General features: G+C 40.5%; 1 protein-coding gene across 5 annotated transcripts in view; it reads left to right on the top strand.

The window, feature by feature from the left end:
* The window catches only part of TASP1 (taspase 1), a 62,857-nt gene that overhangs the window by 5,135 nt on the left and 32,492 nt on the right, over nt 1-25,230 (top strand). The window contains exons 1-8 of one of the 5 annotated variants that reach the window (XM_081857272.1): nt 2,743-2,898; nt 4,398-4,614; nt 5,280-5,347; nt 7,044-7,112; nt 17,485-17,605; nt 18,073-18,157; nt 19,977-20,056; nt 23,899-24,005. In XM_081857272.1, coding sequence (XP_081713398.1) covers nt 4,470-4,614; nt 5,280-5,347; nt 7,044-7,112; nt 17,485-17,605; nt 18,073-18,157; nt 19,977-20,056; nt 23,899-24,005 — 675 coding nt within the window. In that variant the 5' untranslated portion in view covers nt 2,743-2,898; nt 4,398-4,469. Of the gene's footprint in view, nt 1-2,742; nt 2,899-3,004; nt 3,490-4,397; nt 4,615-5,279; nt 5,348-7,043; nt 7,113-17,484; nt 17,606-18,072; nt 18,158-19,976; nt 20,057-23,898; nt 24,006-25,230 lie in introns of those variants that run through there. The other 4 variants (XM_081857274.1, XM_081857271.1, XM_081857273.1 and 1 more) reach the window with 4 other exon arrangements.

Raw genomic sequence — 25,230 nt, 5'->3', positions numbered from 1 at the left:
AGGAAGCAGTGAAATGCGACCCGCGCATGTGCAGTCGCGTCTTACATTCGCTTCAGGATGCGAATGGGGCTCCGGAACGGATCCTGTTCGCACCCAGAAGTACCACTGTATAGTCATTTGATTCCACCTCTTACAAGTACTATGGTCACCACAAAAGCTGTAGTAATGTATTCCAGAAAAAATAAGAAAAATTGACGGGAATAATTTTCTTCATAGAATCATTGCCAGGGTGGGAAATAAATGTAATACAGTGGTACCTCAGGATAAGTACTTAATTCGTTCTGGAGGTCCGTTCTTAACCTGAAACTGTTCTTAACATGAAGCACCACTTTAGCTAATTGGGCCTCCTGCTGCTGCCGCACCACCGGAGCACAATTTCTGTTCTCATCCGTAACCCGAGGTACTATTTCTGGGTTAGCGGAGTCTGTAACCTGAAGTGTACGTAACCTGAAGCGTATGTAACCCGAGGTACCACTGTAAATGGGTAATGAAATCCCTGGTAATTAATGTAGACCCCTAAAATAAGACACTATGGAGCCATACTGTCACTTCCTTGATCAAATGCTGAGGGTGATCTAGATAAGCTGTATTTGCTAAGGGTTCCTGGAACTGAAGCTCTGTGCTGGGTAAACCATGGTTCCTAGGAATCCTTAGGGTGGGATGTGCTTTAAATGTATGTTGTGTGTGCAGCTAAAGCAAGAAATAGTCAAAGGAGATAATGCTGTAAGAATAAATGACTTCACCTACCCTCACATTGCCTTGAGATACACACACACACACACACACACTCTCCAGCCCTACCTATGGTATTATATTCATATAGCATTATTGGGTGTTAGGCTGTGGCTGAGAGAGAAGCATAAAACAAACTTGCACTGCTCTCTACTGCTGTTATCACCATGCTGTAGGTTGAGGAGGGTCAGTTGACTAGTTGAGTGGGGGGTGAGGAGTGCGAAATTTCATCTGAAGAATGTTGGATGGTATGACAAGCTTATCCAGTGGGGGAAAGTCCCCTTTCCCTTCTTTTGAAAAACTAAGGAGTAATTGGCAAAAATGTATAAATCAAAATCAAATAAGTGTTGGAAGTACAAAGAGAAAGAAGGTACTTTCTATCACATGTGGTGGTCTTGTAAGGTTAAAGCTTACTGGGAGATGATATATAATGAATTGAAAAAGATGTTTAAAATAACATTTGTAAAAAACAACAACCCAGAAGCTTTCCTTTGGGAATTATAGGGGTAGAATTACCTAAACAATATAGAAATTTATTCATGTATGTGACTACAGTGGCAAGAATGTTATTTGCCCCAAAATGGGAAGAAGTCCCGACGAGAGAAAAATGGATACAAAAACTTATGGACTGTGCAGAAATGGCGAAACTTACCAGAAGAATAAGAAATCAAGATAACAAAGGTTTTTTTATATAAAAGAATGGAAATGGTTTATTGAATATTTATAAACAAATTGTAAACAGATAAGGACATTGGCCGGATTATTGTAATAACCTGCAGTTTCATAAGAGTATACAATTAGAGTAGATGAATAAAAGAATAAGTTAAGGTAATTTAGAATATGCAGGAAATGATAAAAACTAAATTTAAGGAACCACAGAAAGAGGAGGAAATCGAGTTCTGAAATGTTAAAATGACTGTAAAACTATTGAAATGTATATAACTGAAAATCATAAATAAAAATAAAAAAGGAAAAGGAATGTTTGTTCCAGAGCCTGCTCAAAAATATATATATTCAGGAAAGGCCTGCTGCTCTCACACAGGCATGCTTTGTGCGGATGCGGGCACGGCCTTCTTAGTGGTGGCTGCTCCCAGAATCTGGAACTCCAGAGTTCCAACAGGTTTTTGGGAACTGACTGCTTTTTTAATGGTAATTATTTGTATGTTTTAAAACAGATTTTATACAGTATGTGTAAGGAAAACACTGGGGCCTAATTTGAATAGAATGTTTGGTATTTGGTGGGTGGGACTTGTGTGTTTTGCCCTGGAATCAGCCTCTCCCTTCAGTGTGTCTTCTGTTAAGTTCATTTGAGAATGTAATTTAAAAGGGACCAACTGCCTCCTCATTTCTTGCCTCAGACTTGCCTCATGTTATTGTATTTCGCTTCTCCCATAATGTTTTTTTGTCACTGTTTTCTTCAATATTTATATTATTAATTGAATATATATACTATCCTATACCCAAAGGTTTCAGGGCGGTTCACAGAACAAAATCAAAATATAAAACCACAAAATATATAATCAACATGAAAAACAAACTAATACCCCCCCAAAATAAAACCCCACATTTTAAAAGGGCATCTTATTAAAGCTTAAGTTAACATTTACGTGAGCCACTTATTTTCTCAAAGAAAAAGAAACTCAGCTGACATGGAATATCCTAAACTTGGGTGAGTGAGGAGATATTCCCAGTTTGCCAAGAGGATTTATTTTGTTAATCACGCCCCCCCCCCAACAGTATGTGTATAGTTTTTAATTGTTTTTAAATCGTGGGGTTTTTTTTCCTTTAAAAAAAGTGATTCTTGTTTTCATTTGCAAGCAGCCTTGAGTCCTGTCAGGGGGGGAGGCGAGGTATAAATAAATATATATATAACAAGATGCTCACTACCATCCTGTTAAACTAACGTCGATTTCTCTCCAGCAGCACTTCCGCCACTCTTGGCCCCGCATATGGTGGAGGCACTGTAGCAGGAACCGGAAGTCAGGCGACGCCGAAAGAAAGCCTCACTTGCCAAGCTTTCTCTTCCAACCCCCAACCGCCGCATCTCTTAGCGTTTCCCCTTCTCGCCCAGGCAGAAGCGCCCGGCTGACGACAAACATGCGGCGGCGCGGGTGCGCATGCGCGCGCCGGGGAGAGAACCGCAAGCCCGCGCTAACGGGCGGGCGGGTGAGTGAGTGAGGGTTCCCAACGCAGCCTCAGGCAGCGCCAGCGTTCCCGCCACGCGCCGACGCCAGGCCGCGCGCGTGCATGCGAGAGAGCGACGCTAGGTCCAGAGCCCGGCCTCGTCGCGCCGGCGGCTGGCTCGCTCGCTCCCCAGTCTCCAGACGCTGACGGAGGAGGGCAGCGCTTGGGGAGCTGGAGGGCGGAGCTTAGCAGGGCGGGCCGGGCCCCGGGGCTGCGCGGGAAGCTCGTCCGCGGTGCCTGAGGGGTGGAAGCGAGACTGGAGCCTTCGAGCCGAGCGCCATGAACTCAGGGCCTCGCCGGGTCCTCTCCTGAGGGACGTGAGGCGCCGAAGCCGCGACTCCTCGCTCCTGTCGGGTCCCAGGCAGGGGCTCCCGTTGCCATAGCGACGCGTGGATGAGCCCTTTCCAGCTACAGCCCTCTCAGAGTAGAGATGGCGGTTGACATTTCTCCTGCCATGTGACTGAGGAACTTCCCAGCCCCTCCCCCCCCCATTTGTGGCCATTCATGTGGACCATCCATCACCACCTTGGCTGCTTAGAGCCCAGCTGCGCCCTGCAGCTTTCCTGAGCTTAAGTAAGACCCAAGTTGCTTGAGAAGGTTTGCTGGCCTGTGTGGAAGTCGCCTCTGGGTGTGATGAGATGGGGATGGTGCTGCGTTTATTCCCACCTTTCCCAGTGTGTGCTTTGCTTCAGGCAGGCTTGCTGTGAAGTAAATGCTACATACATGAGGAGAGAGAGGGGAGACTTGATGTAAAAAGGAATATATGTGGTCCAGCAATAAAGCTACCGCTACATTTGCAAAGCTAAGCAGGCTCTGGTATGCTTTTGAATTGGATGGGAGACCGAGATTCCTGCGTAGATCCCCTGAGGTCCCTCCCAACTCTCTAATTCTATGATTCTAGTCAATAAAATATGCCATGATTTTTGCATTAATAATGTTTTGCTGCACTTCACTGACAAAACGTTGCAGTAGGTTTTGAGATCCTAAAAGGACATGCTGAAATAGTTAACATTCTAATACTCAGGTTTTGTGGCAGAGGTGGAGTTTCAGAAGGGGAAGGAAGCCCCTTATTTTGGGGTGACTCAATTTTATTTTCAAATTGATAGGACACCTGAGTTTTTTATTTGAGAGAATCGTGATGTTCCGTTTGTAAAACATTCCCATTAGAATTATCAAACTAAAAAGGCACCTAAAAGTTTTCTGTGGCGGTTTTAAAAATCTAACTGCTCTCTATATTTGTTTCTGTTTTTATTTAAAGGCCAGCTTATTAGCACAATAGAAAAGTCAGATATGTGATATGACTATATTGTACAGCGCTGTCACATATGTAGGCTACTATCTGGTGTTTCCTATAATTGTTTTTGTAGTGAGGGGGGTGGTCATCCTAGATGGAATGGTAGTACCTTCACAAAAATATACTGCATGAAATCTCCTATGGACAGAAAAAATACAATACTGTATGCTTATTCATTTTTTTTCAGGGAGAGTCCTCAGCTGTGTTTTCTCTTGGATGGAAGTATGCTGTTCTCCACAGAAGATGGTAACCTTGAAGTATGAGCATGGAAAAGGGGATAAGCTCAGTAGAAGTTCTACCCTCCAGATCTTCACACGCCACTGCAGTAGGGGAGATGGTGAAAGAACACGAAGCAAAGCAAGCTCAGAAAGGGAGACGAGTGGGATTTGTACTTGTCCATGCAGGTGAAGGCATGTGCAGTGTCCCATAGGAAATTTGTGTATAATATTTTGGGGGAAGATTGGGGGTAGAAAAGAAATTGATATGCAGGAAGTTGCTCTCATTCAGGGCTATTCTTGATCTCATTTAAGATAGGAAATACGATGCATATATCTTTGTACTTCTCATTTGAGCTGGAGACATCTCATTTTATGTTTAACGTCATATTCTCCTGCACTTTCTCATTTGAAAACAAAAACTGTATTGGGCCCCTTTTACATTTGTGGCCCAGTGTGGGAGCTGCTTCTGCATGGTGGTGCAGTTTCGCACTTTAGCGTTAGGCGTGTGTGTGGGTATTTCTGATGCAGCTGGCACTCTGCTTAGAGGCCGGGTGCTGACTGAGTGCTGAAGACCTACATGTTCAGTCCCTATTCTTGGGGTTGCACTGTGTACATGCATGTTCTTATACTGCTGGATTGCACTAGGTGGAGGCAGTCCCCCCACTGATGGCAGTGTGTATGAATGAACTTTTAATGGGATGGATGCTTGTTAGCTCCAGGAAGCAGCTGGACTGTATTTTATATTGGTGAGGAAAGGTTAGTTCCGTTAACTTTAGATAAAGTGGGAGGGTCTAACTAATTGAATGAATCCCCTCTCTCCCCTCTTCCCTTCAAATCTTCCTTGATATTAGGTGCAGGGTATCATTCTGAATCCAAAGCCAAAGAATATAAGCATGTGTGCAAAAGAGCATGTAGGAAGGTAAGAGTTTGCTAATTTTGGAGCAAGTGTTTAATCTTTTAGAACATGAAGTACAGAATTGAAATGTTACTCTTTTCTCCACGTATACACAAGGTTGTCCCCTCCCGTAAATATATAACTTAGAAATTCAAAAGTGTCATCTGTCTGATAGCAACTTTGAATATTTGAAATTAATTTTTACCATACAGTTTCTCACAATACTTGAGAAAGTCATCATCCTGTGCAAGAAAAAAAATGGAATGCTTAAGTTACTTGTGTAGTGTTTCAGCTGCTTCAACACCTTGAAATGCCTTGATCTTTCTGCTCTTCTTAATTTTCTCATTTTGCAAGATGCTTTTGATAAACTTTGGATCTTCACAAATTGTCTTTTTATTAGCTCTACATAGGCTCACTCTTATACATATGTACATAGGAATAAGTCCTGTTGAAGTCAGTGAGACTTACTTCTGAGTAGCCATGCATATGGTTGCACTGTTAACTATTTTATTTCCATTTTTCTCTTATTACGCTTGGTATAGTATCTGACCTAGATGGCGTTGCACTGACTAAAGAGTAACCAGCTTCCTTGCCTCTTGTATTTTAACTTCAGCTAAAACTATTTAATATGTTTTAAGAGTTTTAAAATCTCAACCTTATTTATATAGTTACATATTTAGAACTTGCTTAGGAACAGCCATAAAAATATTTTTCTGAGTTGAAGTGGGATTCTGTATTGCTTCTCACTTGGGCTTTCTTGAACCCCTTGGAGGGAAGGAATTTTCAAATTGGGGAATAACAATTGGGAATATCTCCTTGTGTCATTGTTAGGAACCCAAGCTCAACAGTCTGTAGAAATCATGATAGGAAGTGAGGAACGCCCAGAGGTAATCTCTGTCATTTGGAGTCCTGTTGGTTAAAAAAAATCTTCAGATGTGTCTTCAGTGTTATAGTAAGCCAGTGCAAATGTTAGAACATCAATGGAAGATGTTCCCTGTAGATCCTCTCCCCTTCCTAGTCCATCAGATGTTTGGGTTGCTTTTAGTTGCTGTATTTGGAATTTCACTTCACTCTACTTTCTGGACAGAAATGTCTAATCTGAAAGCAAGCCTTATAACATCTTTTTCGCCCACAGTGTGGCATTAGGTTAATGCAGTGTGTGTGTGGTGGAAATCTGTTTCAGAACAGAAGTATGCTTTCTTTACAAATCCATAATTTGAAAATTATTTTCTCATTATTGACTGGTTTGTTTCCTGTTTCATGCAGTGAAACTGGGGGGGGGGATTCCATTTTTATCCGTGTAAATGGTAATGTTGGTATTTTAATGTCCTAGTGTTATATTAATATGTGAAATACAATGTAGTCAGAGTTACTGGTATTATGTGGTGCTTTAATTTAATAATAGTGAAATAAGTGTTTAGTTCCTTTATTTCCCTTCTCAGAGTACTCCATACACCAGGGATGGGGAACCCCTAGATGCTCGTGGTTTGCAGCTCCCATATTCCCAGACCATTGGCCAGGCTGGCTGGTGCTGATGAAGTCTAGCAACTTTGGAGGACCACAGGTTCCCCATCCCTGCCCTGCACCCTTCTTGATTATAATTATGTTTTGTAATGTCTGTCTCAGGACCAAGTGACTCTTTGGCCTTTTCTGTATAGAAGATTTAGTATGTAAAAAAATAAGAGGCAAAACTTTATATCCTAAAAATTCTGTCTTCTAGGCAATTGAAAAGCTACAGGCTGGGGCTCTTGTAACAGATGCAGTGACTGCAGCGCTAGTTGAACTAGAGGTACTTCTCTTTATTCAGGCATTCACTCTTTTGGTTGCAGTTTGTTGACCACATTTTTCTGTTCAGCTGCCCTATATTAAATGCATTAACTTTGCAACCAATGCTAGAAGTCTTTCATATGTAAAAGGGCAATTTTAATATAATTATGATTTCCCTCCTCATTTTTCTGTCTGCTTCTACTTTTTATTGCTGCAGGTGTCATTCCTTTTGTGGAAAGGAAGGTGGCCGAGCTTATCACTCTGGGTGCATTTCAGCTTTTTGTTGTTTTTTCTTTGGCAGTTAGGGTTTGCTTCCTTAATGTCTGCTTTAATCGTTGTGGGGAGCCACTAGTAATTCCTAATGTGCTTTCAATAAAGACATGCATCTGTTTTCATAAGATGAGGGACAATGCCATAACAACACCACATTAATTCCCTAGGTAAGACCTGGAACAACTAATCTTGCTACCCTAAAGATATGGTATGATTTAAACAAACATGTTTTTTTAGTTAAATTTAAAAAGTGCAGTAGAATAGTGTAGAACAGTAAAAAGTGCACTTGGTATTTCTGAGGAACTTAAAAAGCATGAATAACTAAACGGATAACAGTACTGGAATTACAGTTGTCCCATAGGTCAGGTTATTGTGTTTGAAAGTGAAAATGTGCTGAGTCCCTGCGGTTGTGCAGGGTGATTACATAGAGAGAATTAGCTCCTAATCGAATGCTTTCAGATATCAATTCTTGGCCGCTCAGCTCTGTTTCATAGGAGGTATAGGTACTTCACTGTCTCTTAAATATGATTTGAAATATTAAGCTTTAAACCTTTAACTATTATTATGAATATGCCATCAAATGGTTGGCATGTGCATGGAAATTGATACTGCAGATGAGATGGGTTATTTCTGAATAGATGGGTGAATGCCAGACAGAGCTTTCCTTTCCGAGCCAGCTTTGTCTGCTTCCTTTTCCTTGGTCTCTGCTTTTTCCCTCTCTCTGTCCCTTGGTGGTTCTGCTTCACCTTACCTGCTGTTTTCTATATGCTCTTCTTTCCCTTTGGTCTTATTCAGTGGTAGTCCACCCCTGTGACCATATTGGCAATGGTGGAAAGCAATCTTAAGTCTTCTCCCAAATATATTTGGAGGCCTAGCAATAAGCATTACTACGAGAATGGCTTTGCCACAACTTCCCCGTAGAATCCACTTTCTTTAACTTGGTTACCTTTCCCCCCCTGCATGTCTTTCTTTGCCTTTTAAAGCTTAATTGGATGCTGAAATGTATCAGTTGGAATATGCACAGTGCCCCACCTTGCCCTTTAGTCCAGCTGTGGGGAACCTTCCCAGATGTTGCTGGGGGGAAAACATATTTGGAAAGATCTGGCTTGAGTTCTTTCAGTTCTTGATATTTCGTCTTTATTTCTCAGTTCCAAGGGGATCTTGGAAACTGTGAATAAACAAGGGTTTACAACTGGTAGGAGGAAAACATTACTTTCCATTCTGGCTGAACTATAATCATATGAGTTCTTAATGGAGTTGAGAAGGAACTTTTCTTCGATAGTAGATCAGGGTCTTTATCAGTGTTGCTACCAGTACCTGTAATACTGATACTGTAGTGAAGTCTCTGAATGTAGAGGAATGCATAAGGAGCTCCTGACTGAGAGTAACTTTTTTATTTTTACACCCTTTTTTACAGAGACTTCTACAGAGTAGAATACAAATCATCTGATTTTGTTTGAATGTGAGAAAGAGGGGGAAAGATGATGTGCCTTTTCAGGCAGTTGTCTCCTCCCATCTGCTCCCCACTCAGTTCTGCTGAGTTTACATATTGTCGATTACACAGGATTCCAGCCAGTCCAAGAGGCATCACTTCAAAGACTTGTCAAGGAGCAGGAGTTTCTATTGATCTTTTATGAGCTAGTAGACAATTTGCTTGTGGTATGCTGGCTGTTTTTTGCTCACTTTCTGTTCAGAAAGAACGCAAGCTCCTTGTGCCAGACGATGTGACTTCACAGAAATGCAGCCAGCTACTCTGTGAATTGGACATAGCAGTTTGCATGTTGAGAAGATAATCTGCTGTGATTTAGTTGTCAGTGACCGCTGTATTTCCTAATATTAAGGTGGCCGATGTTGATTGCAGGTGCTTGCCAGATGAGGACATAATTAAGTATTTTTACATTCCTTCAATGCGAGCAGAAAGTGTGGTGCATATTTGTAAATATAGCACGAAGGAATCTAGAACATCAGCGATGGGTACTTAACGAGACAGCACAAGCTGCAAATATTAATGCTGTGGGTGGGAACCCACCTGCGTCCCCAGTGTGCAAATCCAGAGTTCCAGATATTTGGGTGGATGGAGAACTGGAACATGCTTTCTTTCCTAAGGAGGTTAATCACTCTCTGATTATTATTTTTCTAGATTGTTCCCCAGGAAAGTTCCTCAGTACTGGGCAGTAAGTAAGGGCTTAATTCTAGTTAAGATGAAATGGAAGTATTAGCTATTAGACCTATGTTAGGTGTGGGGAAGCTCCATGGGCCAGTTGTGGCCTGCGAGGCTATTTCCTGCAAACCACACTCACCCATGCATCAGCTGATGTGTCTGGTGATGTCTGCCAGGCAGGAGGACAGAGCTTAATCTTGTACTAGCTACATGCCAGTTCTCAGCGGGGAGTAAGGTGCTTCTCAAAGCATGCTTGAAGCACCTTGTGCACTTCTCCTGTAGCAGGGAGGGAGGGTGGGTGGGTGGCAGCCTCTGCTGCCTGCTCACAGGAGAAATTTCAAGCAGCATTTTTGAGAAGTGATGTAAAGCAGCCCTGCTGCTCTTGTTTCAGCTGAAATGGCATAACAGGGGCTGCCTTAAAGCACTTCTCAAAAACGCTGTTTGAAGCAGCTCTCCTCTCCATTTAAAAGAAAAGGGCGTGACTACTTCCAACAGCACTTCTGCAAAAGGCTTTAAGACAGCCCCTGTGTTCATAATTCAAGCTGAAATAGAAGCATGGCGTTTGTCTTATAACATGTGCAAGTCTCCCTGCACTCCCCACTTTAACTTCTGAGATCAGGAGTTTAAAAGGGATGGGGAAGACTTGCACAGCTGCGTATTTAACAGGTGGGTGGCTCCAACCACCTGTCAGTCATATGATGTCATAATGCTGTGTGATATATAAGTGAGTGACCTGGCCCATCTGTCAAATTTGACCCACAAGGCCAATCTTAATAAGGATCTGGCTTAAGAAGCTGAAAAGCAACCCCCCCCCCCTTTTATGTGGACCTTAATCAGATGTGAATTTCTCTGTATTGTTTCTGGAGTTGGAATGCCCAGAACAGCCTGCATAATTGGTCAGTTTTCTTGGCATTCCCAAGACATCACATACAAAGTTTTGCCTTGCTCATGACATTTTGTAGATTGGTCAGGGAAGATAAATGTGATCAGTGTTTTGCAGTTATCTGTTGTTGCTTAAACACAACAAGATTGTTCTTGTTGTTGTAGAAATAAAGGGAGGACTTGTGAATAATTTCAGTTGAAATAAAATATAGTATCAAGTCAAGTGCATGCTGTTGACTTTCAAGAAAGTAGTGCTGAGACAGTTTCTCTATTGGATTACTTTTGATTATTATTTTTTAAGCCTGCTCTATTGCAGAGTGTGTTGCTTTAGTTGTTGCTTAGCCTAATTTTTTTTTTTTATTTGAAAAATGTTTTGTGCTGAGCTTTGTGGATGGCTGGCCATTTCTCTTAGCTTTTTCTCTCTCCTTTTTTCCGAGTGAAAGAGAACTCTTATCTGTTTTCTTAACAGATGAATATTGTATTGACACGTTTTGGAGGACTGGAAAGTCTAAGCTGAAGAATACTAGAGACGGCAGTGACATGCATTGCTGCTATAAAAGAGTGATAAAAATTCCTAGCAGATCTTTCACATTTTATATGTGACTTTATTTTAATGATTGCAGCTCATAAAATGAGATTTTCAAATCATTCCCTCCCTTCTTTCACAAGCATAGGTAGTCTTACATCACTGGGCTAATACCATTGGTATTTAAACGATATATTTGAGTTCATTCTTCTACATTCGCTCATCCTAGTAAGGCATGGTTAATGGTCCACTGTGAACATGGAGATCAACTTTGATGCACCATGCTAATAAGTTAGAGCAACAACCACAATCAAAGGCTTAGAAACACACTTGGGGATTGTGCTGTGCTTTCCTCAAACCAGAAGCAGTGAGCCTTGGCTTCAGATGATGGCTTGTTTGAAGTGAAACAGACCATGATTCCTCATTTGAATGTAATGTTAATCTAAGAATCCTGGTTTGTTGCCCCTGCTTGTTATCAGGGAGAAGCGGAAGTAGGAAAATGTAGCGAAAATGTTATTTACCGTGAATTTCTGTTGTGTTGGAGGACATTCTCTTCTTATGCCTCCTATTCCAGCAGGAGGAGTCAACATGCCCTCCAGATCTTCCCTGCCTTAGATGGAATAGGACGGGTCTTTTGCCTATCTGGCAAAAATTCCCTTTTTTCCTCTACGTTTGCTGTGAGTTCATGCCTTCTATTTCCTCTTCCCTTGCTGTGCTTGTCAGGTTTGTTGTTTACTTCTTGGTTTTTTTATGTTTGTGTTTCCCCACAAACACCCAACCCACCCACACCTTGTGTGTTGCCTTTGTTTGTTTTTACTTCCCGGGGGGGGGGTTCCCTAGTCATTTTCTCCTGGTTCCTTTTTGGCCTCCTGGTGAGTCCTGCATTACTACATCAAGCAGGACTACCACTGTTGGACACTGAGCACCCTTATTGCTTGGTGGATCTGGCAGGGTCCTGCATTACTCCATCAAGGAAGACCACCATTATCGTGAAAATGAACTCCTTCACTCCTCAGTGGCAATTGCAGTAGGTCCCGCATTTACCCCACCAAGTGATATTATTGTCTTCCCAGAGATAGGCAGCTAGTGTTGATTTTACCCTTGGTCAGTCCTACATTTACCACCTCATCAAGCGGGACCACAATTAAACAGGCTTTGGGTGCCTTTTTTGTTCTTTATGGAATGCACCTGTGATTTGTACTGACAACACTTTGACATGAGCTTACACCAACAAGCAGGGTGGTACCCCCTTGCAGAGGTTGTTTTTGTATGAACTGAGTTATCTTCCAAATAACTTACAATCTTCCACAGTCCAGTTAACTGGCGTTTTTAACCCATGTGAATTTACAAAGGGTTTTTTTTTTGGTAAGGGAAGATATCTGAAAATTGTTTTACATCAATGCTATAATTTATTCCAAGGCTTAATTCAAACAATACAGAGATATTTCTGGGACAGAGAATATATCCCTTACCAGAGACACTCCTCCAGCTCAATCCAGTATACCATTAATCATGGCATATTGTAACCCACTGAGTCTTTGAATTGTCATCATGAGTTTATTTCCAGCACTGTGATCAAGGCTTCCATACTGATCTTCATAAAAAGAATATCTTTGGGTTTTTTTGGAACATCTGAGGAAATGTGCTAATTTAAGAAGTTGCCTCGTTGCATTGGTCACAGACTTTTGATCTGATCTGCTTATTTTGCTTGTTAATTAGTTGCCAGTTATTTGTGTAACTTTAATTTATTGAACCATTTCAGTGTTTCTTCGCAGATGTAAAATACCACCTGCAGTTTGGTTTTGAGGAATGTTTCACTTCTAGCAAGAGTAGAGAGATAAATCTAAGTTGTAATTTGGGTTGTGCAGAACAGAAATGGGAAGAGAACAGAAATTCATATGGTGCTGTAATTTACTGAGGTTGTGGGATAGCTCAGTCAGTAGAGCAAGAGGCTCTTAATCTCAGGATTGTGAGTTTGAGCCCTATGTTGGGCAAAAAGATTATTGCATTGCAGGGGGTTGGACTAGATGGCCCTTGTGGTCCCTTCCATCTCTACAATCCCGTGATGTTCCCAGGGCCTGTCTCCAGTTCAGTCCCTCAGCTGCTCTGTGAGTCCAGACTTTCCTTAAAGTACTTTTTGCCATCATGTACTGGCAGCAGTAGGTCTCTCTCTTTATATTCTTCCTCTAGTAAATCTACGCAAGACACATGGAGTGAGATACAGTCACCTTGGAATCGAGCCAGACCAGATCATAGACAGTTAAAACATAAATATACATTCGCTTATGGAAAATAATATCTAAAACAAGTAGTCATTGTACACAGAATTCTCATATTTTCAGTATCATAACATAAGTCTTCTCCACAACATCTATGCTTTTATGCATGTGCTTTCATTATCTCTGTCATTTCATTCCTCTTGTCTGTTTTGCTCGCAGACACTCTCTGCTTTTAGTTGTCGTTTCCGAACCCCACCCTGTCGCTCACTATGCTCTGCCCAACATTCCATTCGGCTTCCCTAATGTCAATCATCCTTCCATTGACACTCGACAACTTTTCAAGATTAATGCTGAAGGTCTTAATGGCCATTGCCTATTGACACTTTTAGGATATAGGTATTCATACTGTCACATGTTCTCCAAACTGGGGAGACCAATTACGTAACCACATTTTAAAAAGTTAGTATTTATATATACTTCCAAAACAGATACAGTTTATTGGTCTCTGCCCCCCTTTGGCTTCTTTTCATATACCGTATTTTTCGCTCCATAAGACGCACCTGACCATAAGATGCACCTAGTTTTTAGAGGAGGAAAACAATAAAAAAAAAAATTTTTTTTTGAACGGAACAGTGGATGTATGATTTTTGTGGTTCATGCTGTGGCCATAGACATGTGATCTTACGGTGAGTTTGGGGTAGCCCAATGCAAAAATCCTGAGGATCCATGTGGATCCGTGCTTTGTAACCACGTTTTTGCGCCATTGCGGCCCCACGAAACAGTGGGTGCATGATTTTTTGGGTGCAGGCTGTAGCCATGGACATGCTATGTGATCTGATGGAGAATTTGGGGTGACCCAATACAAAAATCCTGAGTATCAATGAGCTTTTACCTCCCTCCTTCCAGGCAGCCTCCTTTATTGCTAGCGTCCCTTATCTCGCTCCCGATCGGCAAACGATCAGCGGCTTTGTTTCAACACCCCCTTCCCTCTTTCTTAAAAAAAAAAAAAAAAAAGCATGATTTGCTTTTTGCCCCTCAGCAATTCGGCTCCAGGGACCACGCATTCGCTCCATAAAACGCACAGACATTTCCCCTTACTTTTTAGGAAGAAAAAAGTGCGTCTTATGGAGCGAAAAATATGGTAATTGTAAGTAGCCAGTTGAGTGCTTGAGAAAGAGTCGACAATAAGTAAATGCGAGAAATGAGAGAGTGCTTGCTTATAGTGATAGAGTCTCTGTATTGTACCACAAAGTGCCTCTGGCTCATAGTTCAGCCACACTATTAGGTGTTTGGGAATGCAGTAGGTTGTATTCTAGAGCCTTTTATAGCTTTGTCTTTCCTGAAGGAGGCTGAAGTGCTCAGTGGACTTCTAGCTTGCTATTACTGTGATTACAATAGGTTTGTACACAGTCTCATAAATGCAACAGTAAGGATTTTTTTTCGCAGAAGCTCTCTCTCTGTATGCATGTATATAAATATATCTAAAACCAACAACTTCATATGTCCCAGAGGCCTGAGATTTTGTTTTTGACAGTTCATAGAGAGATAGATAACTGTAATTATTTAATGATTGGTCTTTAGGCATCGTATGCCATGTGTATGAGCAAGCAGGTGTTAATCAAACTATATCCATGGCCACTGAACCGACGTTTAGCACATAGTGGCCCAGTTTCCATATCGTGGTAAACCTAGTTAATGGCTCTGAGTGTGGAGATGCTGCTGCTGCTTCGCTCCTTCTGTAGTGCATGTGGGAGCATCGATGATCTGTGGCTTAGTGTTCTGTCTGCACCAGAGATTGTGGTTTTGTTTAGCTCCAAACAAACCACAACATGAAGGCAGGAACAACCCTTGACTACTCTTTGTAGTTTGTTTGAAGCAAACCAAACCAATATCTCCAGTTCAGACAGAACACTAAGCTAGGGATTGTTGATGGTTACTTCCAGTTGCACAAGGGAAGGGAAGCCCCGTGTCCCCAGTCAACAATTAGCTATGTCTTGCCATGATATGTACATGCAAAGAAAAGCTGTGCTGGAATCTCAGAATTCAGAAACTTCTTGAGGTGTTACAGCACTGAGCACAGTTATGAAACTGCCAGTATATTTGCAAATAAATATTGGATGGAAAATATTGAAGAAATGTAAGTGATAGTACATGTGACGAGAAATTTATTTTGACACTATATGATTAGAATTATCAACTGCAGTTGTTATGGAAATAAGTCAGTGATGACTTAATTCTCATTCTCAGTGTGATAAGCTATGCCTTAAGCTCTGAAGACTTGGTTGACAAATGCTTTGGCTGATGTTTTTAATCTTTATTCTCTCATTGTGATGGATTGATCTTGCTTATTCACCAGAACAAACCCATGATCATTCTGTTTGGGAGGATTGTGTGTGTTTTGAATACTGCTTAGGGAATGCAAAGTTGTTGTGTGGTGTGTTTTTTTAAGAAATGAAATCAGTTGTGTCCTTAAATGTTACTCCCTAATTTGGAGGCTAGGATGGAAGGAGGAGGAGAAATGACAGTTCAACTTGGGCAGATTAATGGCCTCATTTTAAAAATGGCATTGTTTTCAAGGCTTTGTTTGGTCTTTTATGGAACTGAATGTTTGTAGCTGGAATAATTAACATCCTCTAACTGTTCTGTGTTATATGGTTTATTTTCTAGTAAAAGGGATACCAGTAAGTTTGTTGCAATAAGGTTCCACTGAAATATGTGTGAAAAGTTAGGCATGGCTAAGAGAAGTCCAACTGATTTCAATAGGGACAGAGTTCGACTAACTTGCTCTGGATCTAACCCAAAGTACTTTAATCATAGCTGTGGATTATCTGATTCCTGTTGGCCTACGTAAGGGTTATGATGACAAATACTCTTTATTTCCACACTTCAAAGATGTTACTTACTTTGTAGTTTTGGGGAAATGAGAATTTCTTCCATATGAGTAGTTTGACAGACTTGTTTCTTAAGCCACACTGCCTTTATGAGATGTGTAAATGTGATAATAAAATGGCTAGTTAAGAAAGAAAATAATAGGGTGGCAAATTTGCGGAGTTGGGAGAAACCACTTTATCCTTTATTTTAGGGGTATTAAGCGCATAACTTTATCATCCAGCTTGCAAGTCCCCAAATGTTTCACACAGCCCTGCGTTCAGCTGTGTACCTTACTGACCCTTATTCAAATTCTTCTAGGCAATTCATATCTGGTGGCCATATCTCTTCACCATGATGCAAAATGTCCATAATTGCAAATTTCCTTGTGGCAGCTTTATTAACCCCCAACTACCTCCTCCTACTGGAAAAGTAGTGGCTGAGAAGCCCCCACTACAAATGCAACAGTTAGGATGCTGGACAGTATGCACAGATTTGGCTAATTTCTGGCCACATCCTTGGTTTTCTGGTTGCACCAACTATATATAGACAGTTTACTTTGGAGCCTCTTTTCTAACATGCTTCACATGTCATGCAGCTTTGAGCACATATTTGCACAGTGCATGAGGTTCCCTATTACTTTCCGTGCATATCTGTAAAGCTTAAGTTTATTCATAAAAGTCTAAATGAAACTGCCTGAACAAGACTTATTCTTGCTATACTGAGAAGCAGTTGTCTTTATCTTCATTTTTAGCTTGAGCAATCAAATTCTTTTTATCTATGGTAAACGGTACACAGGCAACTCCCCGTTTGCACGGGGGTTGCGTTCTGGGTCACAGTGCATGTTAACGGAGTTGCCTATACATGTTTATCTTTGTCTTTCTCTTTCTCTGCAGGCACAGGTACAAACACATTTTGTTTCCCATATTTATTTAGGTTATATTTGGCATACTGTTGCCTGGAGAGAGAGACGAAATCTCTGGTGGATAATGCAGGGATGCATGTTTATGTGTTAGAGCTATATCCAGTATATTGAATGAAGTCTGACACTAAAATAATGATGCAATATTAGCATTTGTTACCAGGGTCTCCCCCCCCCCCCCGCAGTTCACACTCTTCGTGTGCTCTGCCAGTTTTCATGTTTGGAATCCATTGAAATTTTTTCTCCGGTCTCATAATTCAGTTGTTGCAGAAAGTGTCTCAAATACTTCCCATCCTAGCCCTCTTTAAGGCAGAAAGCAGAGTTGCTTTTTTTCTCTACCTGCCATTCCTTTTCATCTTCCTCTTCACTCTGCACCCTTCATTGGCTTCTCTCCTGTAAGGAAACTTGAGTTTCAGCTGATGGGATGAACAGCATGTGCTGGGAGGCCAGTTGGCCCCAGTACTCATCATTTAACTCCTTTGATAATATGCATAATTATGGATAGTTTGCCTTCATGCATTCTTTCTTTACATTTCTTTACAGGATTCACCCTTTACTAATGCAGGAATGGGGTCTAACCTAAACCTTTTGGGTGAAATAGAATGTGATGCCAGTATCATGGATGGAAAATCACTCAATTTTGGAGCAGTTGGCGCTCTCAGTGGTATGTTGAGCAAGCTCTAGAAGACGGAATGTTTAGATTCAAAAAGATATTTGAGTATGTATTTGGAGTCCTAATACACTATAAACATGGTGCATGATGTTACTTCAGATCCTATTACATGGATAGGATTGCATGTGACGAAGAGCAAGCACTGTATCGTTTTAGGCATTGTGCAAAATAATTGTTTGATGGCTATTAGCCATGTTTTGTTTTCACCCTTTCTGTGTTATTAGTTTAAGGTTTTTGCCTTCATCTATCCAGTCTCTGTTCTGTTTTTAATTTGACATCTCTGGGGTTTGGGGTGCTAAAATAAGGCTTATTTTTGAGATGTTAATTGCAAAGCCAAGGAATAAATGAACTCCCCCCCCCCCTGAATAACTTGTTAATTGGTTTAAATCCAAGGTAATTAAAACTCTCTGGAGTACTGCATGACCATTTCCTTAAATGACTTTTCTTCCTGTTCCTAGGAATCAAAAATCCTGTTTCCGTGGCAAATAGATTGTTGTGTGAAGGGCAGAAAGGAAAGCTGTCTGCTGGCAGAATTCCACCTTGGTAATTACTTTGTTCTGTTTGTTTCTTATTTGGGGCAGTAATGCATACAATATTTGAAAGTTACTCTTATTAAACAAAGGCTGATGCTTTTTAGTGTGCATCAGTAATAGCGTGCTTTTAAGATGAGGACTGGCTTTGTTGTTGATCTTGGAACATCTTGCACGCTTATTGCAGCTGTAAATAGCATAACTTTGCCTTTTATCTTTAATATTCTGTTCTAAGTCTGAACTTCTTCCTCTGTGGTTGTTTATGCAGATATTTACACTGCTAAGCCTTTATTTCTGATGTTTCGGGTTCAAAATATTAAAAATCCAATAAATCAGACCTCAAAGCTAAACATAGCTTGTTGTTGTGAAATGTTACATTTGTGCTCTCCTTTTGCTTCCAGAGTTTTAAACTTTCAGCATATGCTCTCATTTTTGTTGAGGAGAAAATGGTTTCACATTGATTTAATTTTTGTATAGATTTGAAGGTGAACTATAATTATTCACATTTGCTACAATTGTAATAATTTTCAAGTGTGGAAGAATAAGGAAGTTATTATAATTTTTTAATAATAATAGCCAAACTATGGTCTGAATATCCTGTTCAAGCTGATTAGCTTGCATGCTATATCATACACCTATAAATGTAAAAATAGGTGAAAAATCTTGCCAGAGAAATCAGGTTGAAATAAGTTTTTCAACAGTCTATATAGAATGCTGACAAAGGGGAAGGTCTCTTCAGCTTAGTAGACAGGACATGATAGAGTATAGACCCTAAAGTGCTTAAAGCCCCTGACCCTTAGGGATAAAACAATGTCATATCCCAATGCTGTTTTCTACAGGGATCACGTTCAGTCATACTCCTCTTCACAGAGGGCTTGAAATAGTTGGGTTTTTCTCTCTTGAGGAGGCAACAACCGTGTGGCAAAATGATGCAGGGGGTATTATGAAATGGTTTTTACTTTTCCTCAGAATACAAAAATCTGGGCTTTTCCAGGGTAATTGGTATGTGGCAGGTTTTAAGATAAACAATATACATTTTTGTGTGCTGTGTTAATAACCAATGATTAACCAAGTTGCAATAGTAGCTGGCCTAAATACTTGGCTACCTATTCGTTGTTGCTAGTCATGCGAACAAGAATCACAACACCCATCTTTGGAGCCTTGTGCAGTCAACAACAAACAGGAGGACAACTGTTGCTGTTTCATTTTACAAAAATAAGAAGTTCAGTAACTTATAGCGAGCAACTGATCTGAATGTGTGTGTACGGGGGGGTGGAACTTCTCATTGTTTCATTACTTAGGACTGTGTTATGCCTGTTGTTACAACAGAAGTTCTCATAATAATTCTGTGTTCATTTTTTTACTCTTAATTCCTATTTTCCACCTCGTTTTAAACGTTCCAGAAATAAAGGCTAAAGACCAGCGCCTCTTAACTTGAAGAGGTGGATTAGGCTGTAACCAAAAACATTAGACTAGCTTTCCCCAGCCTGGTTTTCTCCAGATGTTGTTGGACTATTAACTCCCATCATTCTTGACCCCTGGCTATGCTGGCTAGGTGCTGGTGATGAGGGTTTGGCATCAGCAGGAAGACACCAGCCTGGGGAAGGCTGTATTATTAGAGAGTAAGCCTCAGTGAGGTTAGAGGGGCAGAGTTCTGAGTAATCATGTATGGGGTTATTCACTTAATTTGAACCTGTAAATTGAATTACGTTTGTGAAGTTTCCTGACATGATAAACAGAAACCTTGTAATTAAGCTGCAGCTAACCTTACCTGAAGTACATCCCTAGTCAAAGTTTGTCTTCCCCACCCCTTTTGTTTTCCTCACTGCTAGTTTTTTAGTTGGCGAAGGAGCTTTCAGATGGGCAGTGGATCACGGGATACCTGCCTGCCCTCCAGGTGTCATGGCAACAAGTGAGTAAACTGTTCCTAGGAATTCTTCTTCTGAGAAACTTAAGGCACACAATCAAGAAAACAATCAAATCAGTGGGATCTAGGCCGCTAAACACTTGGATACTGTTCAAATTAAAGAATCGTAGTCACACTAGATTTTTATCTGCATAACAGCCAAAATATCATCTCTGGAGCTAAGGAGGTTTTAAATAGTGTAACTGGTGGTGTAGCATTTGAAAAGCTTCAGCAACTTCAGTATACTGTCAGTCTCACTTTCAGATACTTACTCTTAATTATTTTCATCTCTGCCTCTCCTTGGTTACGCAGTTTATAAGCTGCTGACCTAATAGCTTTGCTAAACAAGCTTACTCTCGCTGACTCTCTAGTAATTTTTCTTTTTAATCTTTCTTTTGCCAATCATTTTACCCCCAGCCAGCTTTAGAAGGGAAGCTGCAGTACCACTTCAGCCACTTCAGTGCATTTTCGGTACACTCCATTAAATGACTGCTAGAGGGTGCTGTATGATTGGCCAGAGTCAGATTGCTTTTCTGAGGATTAGGAACATATTATTTTGTTGTTGCTGTGATTGCACTTAAAACTATTTCTAGGGCTTATAGCATGTTTCTAAATTTGTTTTGGTGATTCCAGACAATATTGTTGCTTTAATGCTGGTGGTGAAATAGACATGGTGATTGCCTGTGAAATTGTTGGATATCTAGTGAAGCCTATGCTGCTTAATTTCAGTTCACTGCAAATAGAATGAATCTGAATAATGTTTCTGAAAATTTAGAGTATAATTAAACTGAATACAGTGGTACCTCTGGTTACATGCGCTTCAGGTTACAGACTCCACTAACCCAGAAATATTACCTTGGGTTAAGAACTTTGCTTCAGGATAAATACAGAAATCGTGCAGCGGCAGCAGGAGGCCCCATTAGCTAAAGTGGTGCTTCAGGTTAAGAACAATTTCAGGTTAAGAACAGACCTCCAGAACAAATTAAGTACTTAACCCGAGGTACCACTGTACATGGCTGAGGGTGGGGGGGGGAGAGAGATTGACTTAATAATAAATTTTTGACCAATTGGAATTTGAGAGGGTAATTTCACCAAACTTGCATAAAGATTATGTCTCCAACAGGTGGCCAAAAAATCTTCCTCTTAAAAAAAAGTGTGGGTTAGTTTCCATTGATACATTAATTGAAGATAAGTCTTTTTTTTTAAGTTCAAACAAGTAGAAGCAAAGTGATTTTTAGATATAAAATAAGTAATTGGAACAAACCAGTGACCATCATTGTGCATCAATAAATTTTGCTCATCTGGTTCCGAAAAATATTTGGATTATTTAAAACAAATATAATTGTTTTAAATGCACAGATATACTCTGTGACTCCCTGTGCTTTATTTCTTCAGACCACTCATGGGAAGAATTTATAATATCTGTGATTGACACACAGGCCAGCCAGCTTACACTTCAGGGTCTTCTGCTGGTAGTTGCCATTCTTCCTCCACAGGTATCCAGACAGGTAGCTGATTCCTGACTATCCACAAAGGTCAGGATACAGCTCACATGAGCGTACATGCACTTTCCTTACTGTATGTAGGTAAGCTTTTCCACCTTCTACTTCTGTCCTGTGTTACGTGATCTGCAGCAGATACCAGCTATCAAGTGATGAATCTGACAGATCTGAACCATTTGGAGACAAAGAACAATTGAACCAAAGAGATTTCTTTAGAGGAGCTAAGAGTTTCAAGCTTATCAAAGGAAACACAAAAAGAGTGTTCAGTCTTAGAGTGTTTCTTTCACATAAACATTAAGTGCCATAGATTAGGGTGACATACTAATAGAGAATTGATAGGCACCCTGCCCTTCGTAGAGAGCAAAAGGATTGCCCTCCCGATCTTGGCAGATGTCATCACAAGCAGTGTGTGTCCACAAAGCAGCCAGTCAACACCTAACTTCAAACAGGTCTATTATCAAGAAAAGCATTCCTTTGAAGATAGAGTGACATCCCATTGCTCATGGGGAGAAATATCCTCAGCATCCTTTGAAGTTTTCACTGTTTCATGCATGTAGATTTTATTAATGCTGTTGCAAATGTTGATAGGCTGTACGTTGCTTTGATTATCTACAAGGAAGGCAGGGTAAAAAATAATTTAAAATAAACAAGTGTGTATTCATTTACATAATGTTTAAATTCCCTGTGAGGGGGAATTCTGTCTAAGAGTCTTTTAATCATCTTTAGACAGTGTAACCATGATTGCTGACCCCCACTTTTGTTAGAATAAAGTTGAGTTTGTGTTGAGATAAAAGGTCAAAATGCCATAGATGGCCAATGCAGTACCCTCCAGCTGTTGACTACCTCCCATCAATCCCAATGGTCAGGGATGATGCGAGTTGTAATCCTATAGCACCTGGAGGGCACTATTTTGGTTACCCAACCAATGAAGATGATTAGAAGAGTTTGAAAGGTGGCAACCTTTCCTTTTAATGCAAGGCCACAGCCATGATCCCAGTGCATGTTCTGAAGGCATATGATGAAGCTAGCAAGGCAGGGGCCTGGTCAGTATCTTGATGGGAGACCTGTATGTTTCTGTGAGTTCCATTATGAAATAAAGGTGGGGATATAGAAATGAAATAAGTAAGCTAGATACATAAATGTAGGAGTGACTGCTTGAATCCTCTTGAGATTTTTCTCTGTGAATCCTCTGTGCAAAGCAGAGCAGTTTTGCAGACCCTTGCCCTCTATATTGGCTAGCATTCTTTTTATACAGGCAACTCCCGTTTTAGGCGGAAACGATATGCGCACGGTCATGCACATGCTCACAGTGCTGCCCCTGGAAGTGACCCGGAAGTATCATAAAAATTTCACTGAAATGTCACTAAAAGTGCAGAACGGGTGTGGGTCAGAGTGAGAGTAGAATGGGGTGCTTGCAGGTTTTTTCAATGGGTTTCCAAATTCACGCAAGCACGAAATGACCCGGAATGCAGCACCTGTGCAAACGGGGAGTTGCCTGTATTGCATTTTTATTTATAAGGTAGAGAAATAAAGAACAATTATGTTCAACACAAATTTTCAAGTTGATTACATTTTAAGGAGAGCCATGCTGCTCAATACCTCCAATAGAGGAAGTGGTTTACTTTGGGTAAGTTTATAGTGAGGTTGAACCCAGTAGACAAGCTGAGGTACTCGACACCTAGCTACTCTGGCCTTATGCAGGAAGCCAGCAGCATGGCAGATAGCAAGCTTGGGCTCCTTGAGAATAAAATTAGTGAATGCTTTTATCTGCATTTCATCAATGACCTAGTTTACACATTTTGCACTGTGCTTTAATGTGAACAGCACGCTAGTTCATGCTGTTCCACAGTTCCTGTTTCACTGCTCCCCCTGCTAACCTTTGTTCACACTGGGGAGGAATTGGACTGGCTTTGGGTTATGTGGGAACCAGCACTTGTGATTTGTTTTCCCTAGACAAACCATGATTGAGAAGCCAAGAAGCAAACTAAAAACACTGTTTTTTGCAGATAACATGAAGCTAGTCTCTAGGTTTCCCTGTTGCAGCAAATGATTAGCAGAGGGAAGAGCAAAACAGGGATTTCAGAGCAGTGTGCACGCTGCTCATTTGCTTTAAACCTTAATTTTAAATAAGCTGTGGTTTAGTGCGACATGCCAGCTAGGCCAAGTTTTGAGTAATTTGTGTTTTTGATATTCATAAATCCATGCTTATTCAGTGGACAGGATGAAATATAATCTGTACATAGATCTGAGTAGGGGCTATTGTTGCCAGTACCAAAGTGTAGTGTTTGAAGAAGGTGTCCTTGGTTTAATTCATAAGTAATTAAAATGCCATTAAATATTTTATAGGACTTAGTTTAGCAGCTTTTAAGAGGAACAAGAGGAAACTGGAATTGGCGGAAAAGGTGGAAACCGATCTTTTTCAGTTGAAGAAAAGAAGACAATCAAGTGAAAAGGTTGGTATCTGTTCAGAAAGCTATTGGTCACCCTTAAATCACTACAGTGTCAAGGAATGAAGTTTCTGGGAGCTCTTGTTGCTATTGTGAATTGATAGTCAACACAATGTTGCAGTATTATTTATCATTATATTTTAATGGAAACAGAGGTGTGTATGCATGCAGGCATGCTTGCTTGTGTTGATTTGTCCTTCCAGCAATTTCCCCTTCTGGCTCATTGAAGGCTGCTCTGGAGAGTTCCATGGCCTTTGGGAGCAGCTTTATGGTGTATCTCTGTGTGAACATAACCTGTGTACAAAGGATAAACCACTTGTACTCATAGCGGATATGTCATAAGTAATTTCCCCCCTCGTCTTAGGGAAATATGAAAACAGAACTATCAAAGGAATCTACTATTGTTTGCAGAACAAATAAGTGTGCCTTATCATTATGATTTGTTTATATATTTTACTATTCATTTTCACTTTTTCAGAATGTGCATGACAAATGCAAACATGAAAAGATAAATATCTGTTGAAAAAATTTTCTCCAGTTTAAGATTTTGGTGAACATTTCTCACTTTAAAGCATTTTCTGTGGATCTGGAAGGGGATGAAATTTGTAATACCAGGTAGGTAAACATGTCTGGACATTTACCCAGCATTGACCTGGCCCAGAATGGTCCTCTATAGAAAAATCATAGCTGGGTTTTTTTCTTTACTAAGTGGTCATTTCAGCACTGTAGTTTTTACCTGCTGCCAACTATATTTTGAATGCAGTTTTGCTGTCAGTAATTAAAAAGGAAAAATGAGGTGTACTGTAGAACTTCTTGCTCTGTTCTGGAGAAACAAAAGCAAACAAAACAAAAAACGATTCAAGTTACAGTAGCATATGTAAAAATTCATGTCTTTGGAGTATTGCTTACGTTTTATATCCAAAAAGATTAGGAGCCTTGAAAACATAAAACTAAGGAAAGAGGGATTTCAGTACAATTTATATATTAAAGGCCAAGTCAATGCTTACATATGCCAGTACATGGACTTACCAACCTGCTATTTGAGATTTGGAGGGTCTTTTGACAATACTTTAAGGCAGCAGTTCCAAACCCCTGTCCCCGTCCCCACTGACCACTTGAAATTTTCTGGGTGAGTCTTGGCTTACCATTACATGCAGATGGGACCAGTTTCTAGCAGAGCATGAAATAACTTCTGTTGCATTGTACTATAGCTTCTTTAGTGCTTAATAAT

This window comes from Podarcis erhardii (assembly GCF_964252035.2).
Source record: "Podarcis erhardii genome assembly, chromosome: 3".
In the NCBI taxonomy this organism is placed as follows: Eukaryota; Metazoa; Chordata; class Lepidosauria; order Squamata; family Lacertidae; genus Podarcis; species Podarcis erhardii.
The sequence above is the reverse complement of the archived record's forward strand: the minus strand, read 5'-3'. Positions and strand labels throughout refer to the sequence as shown.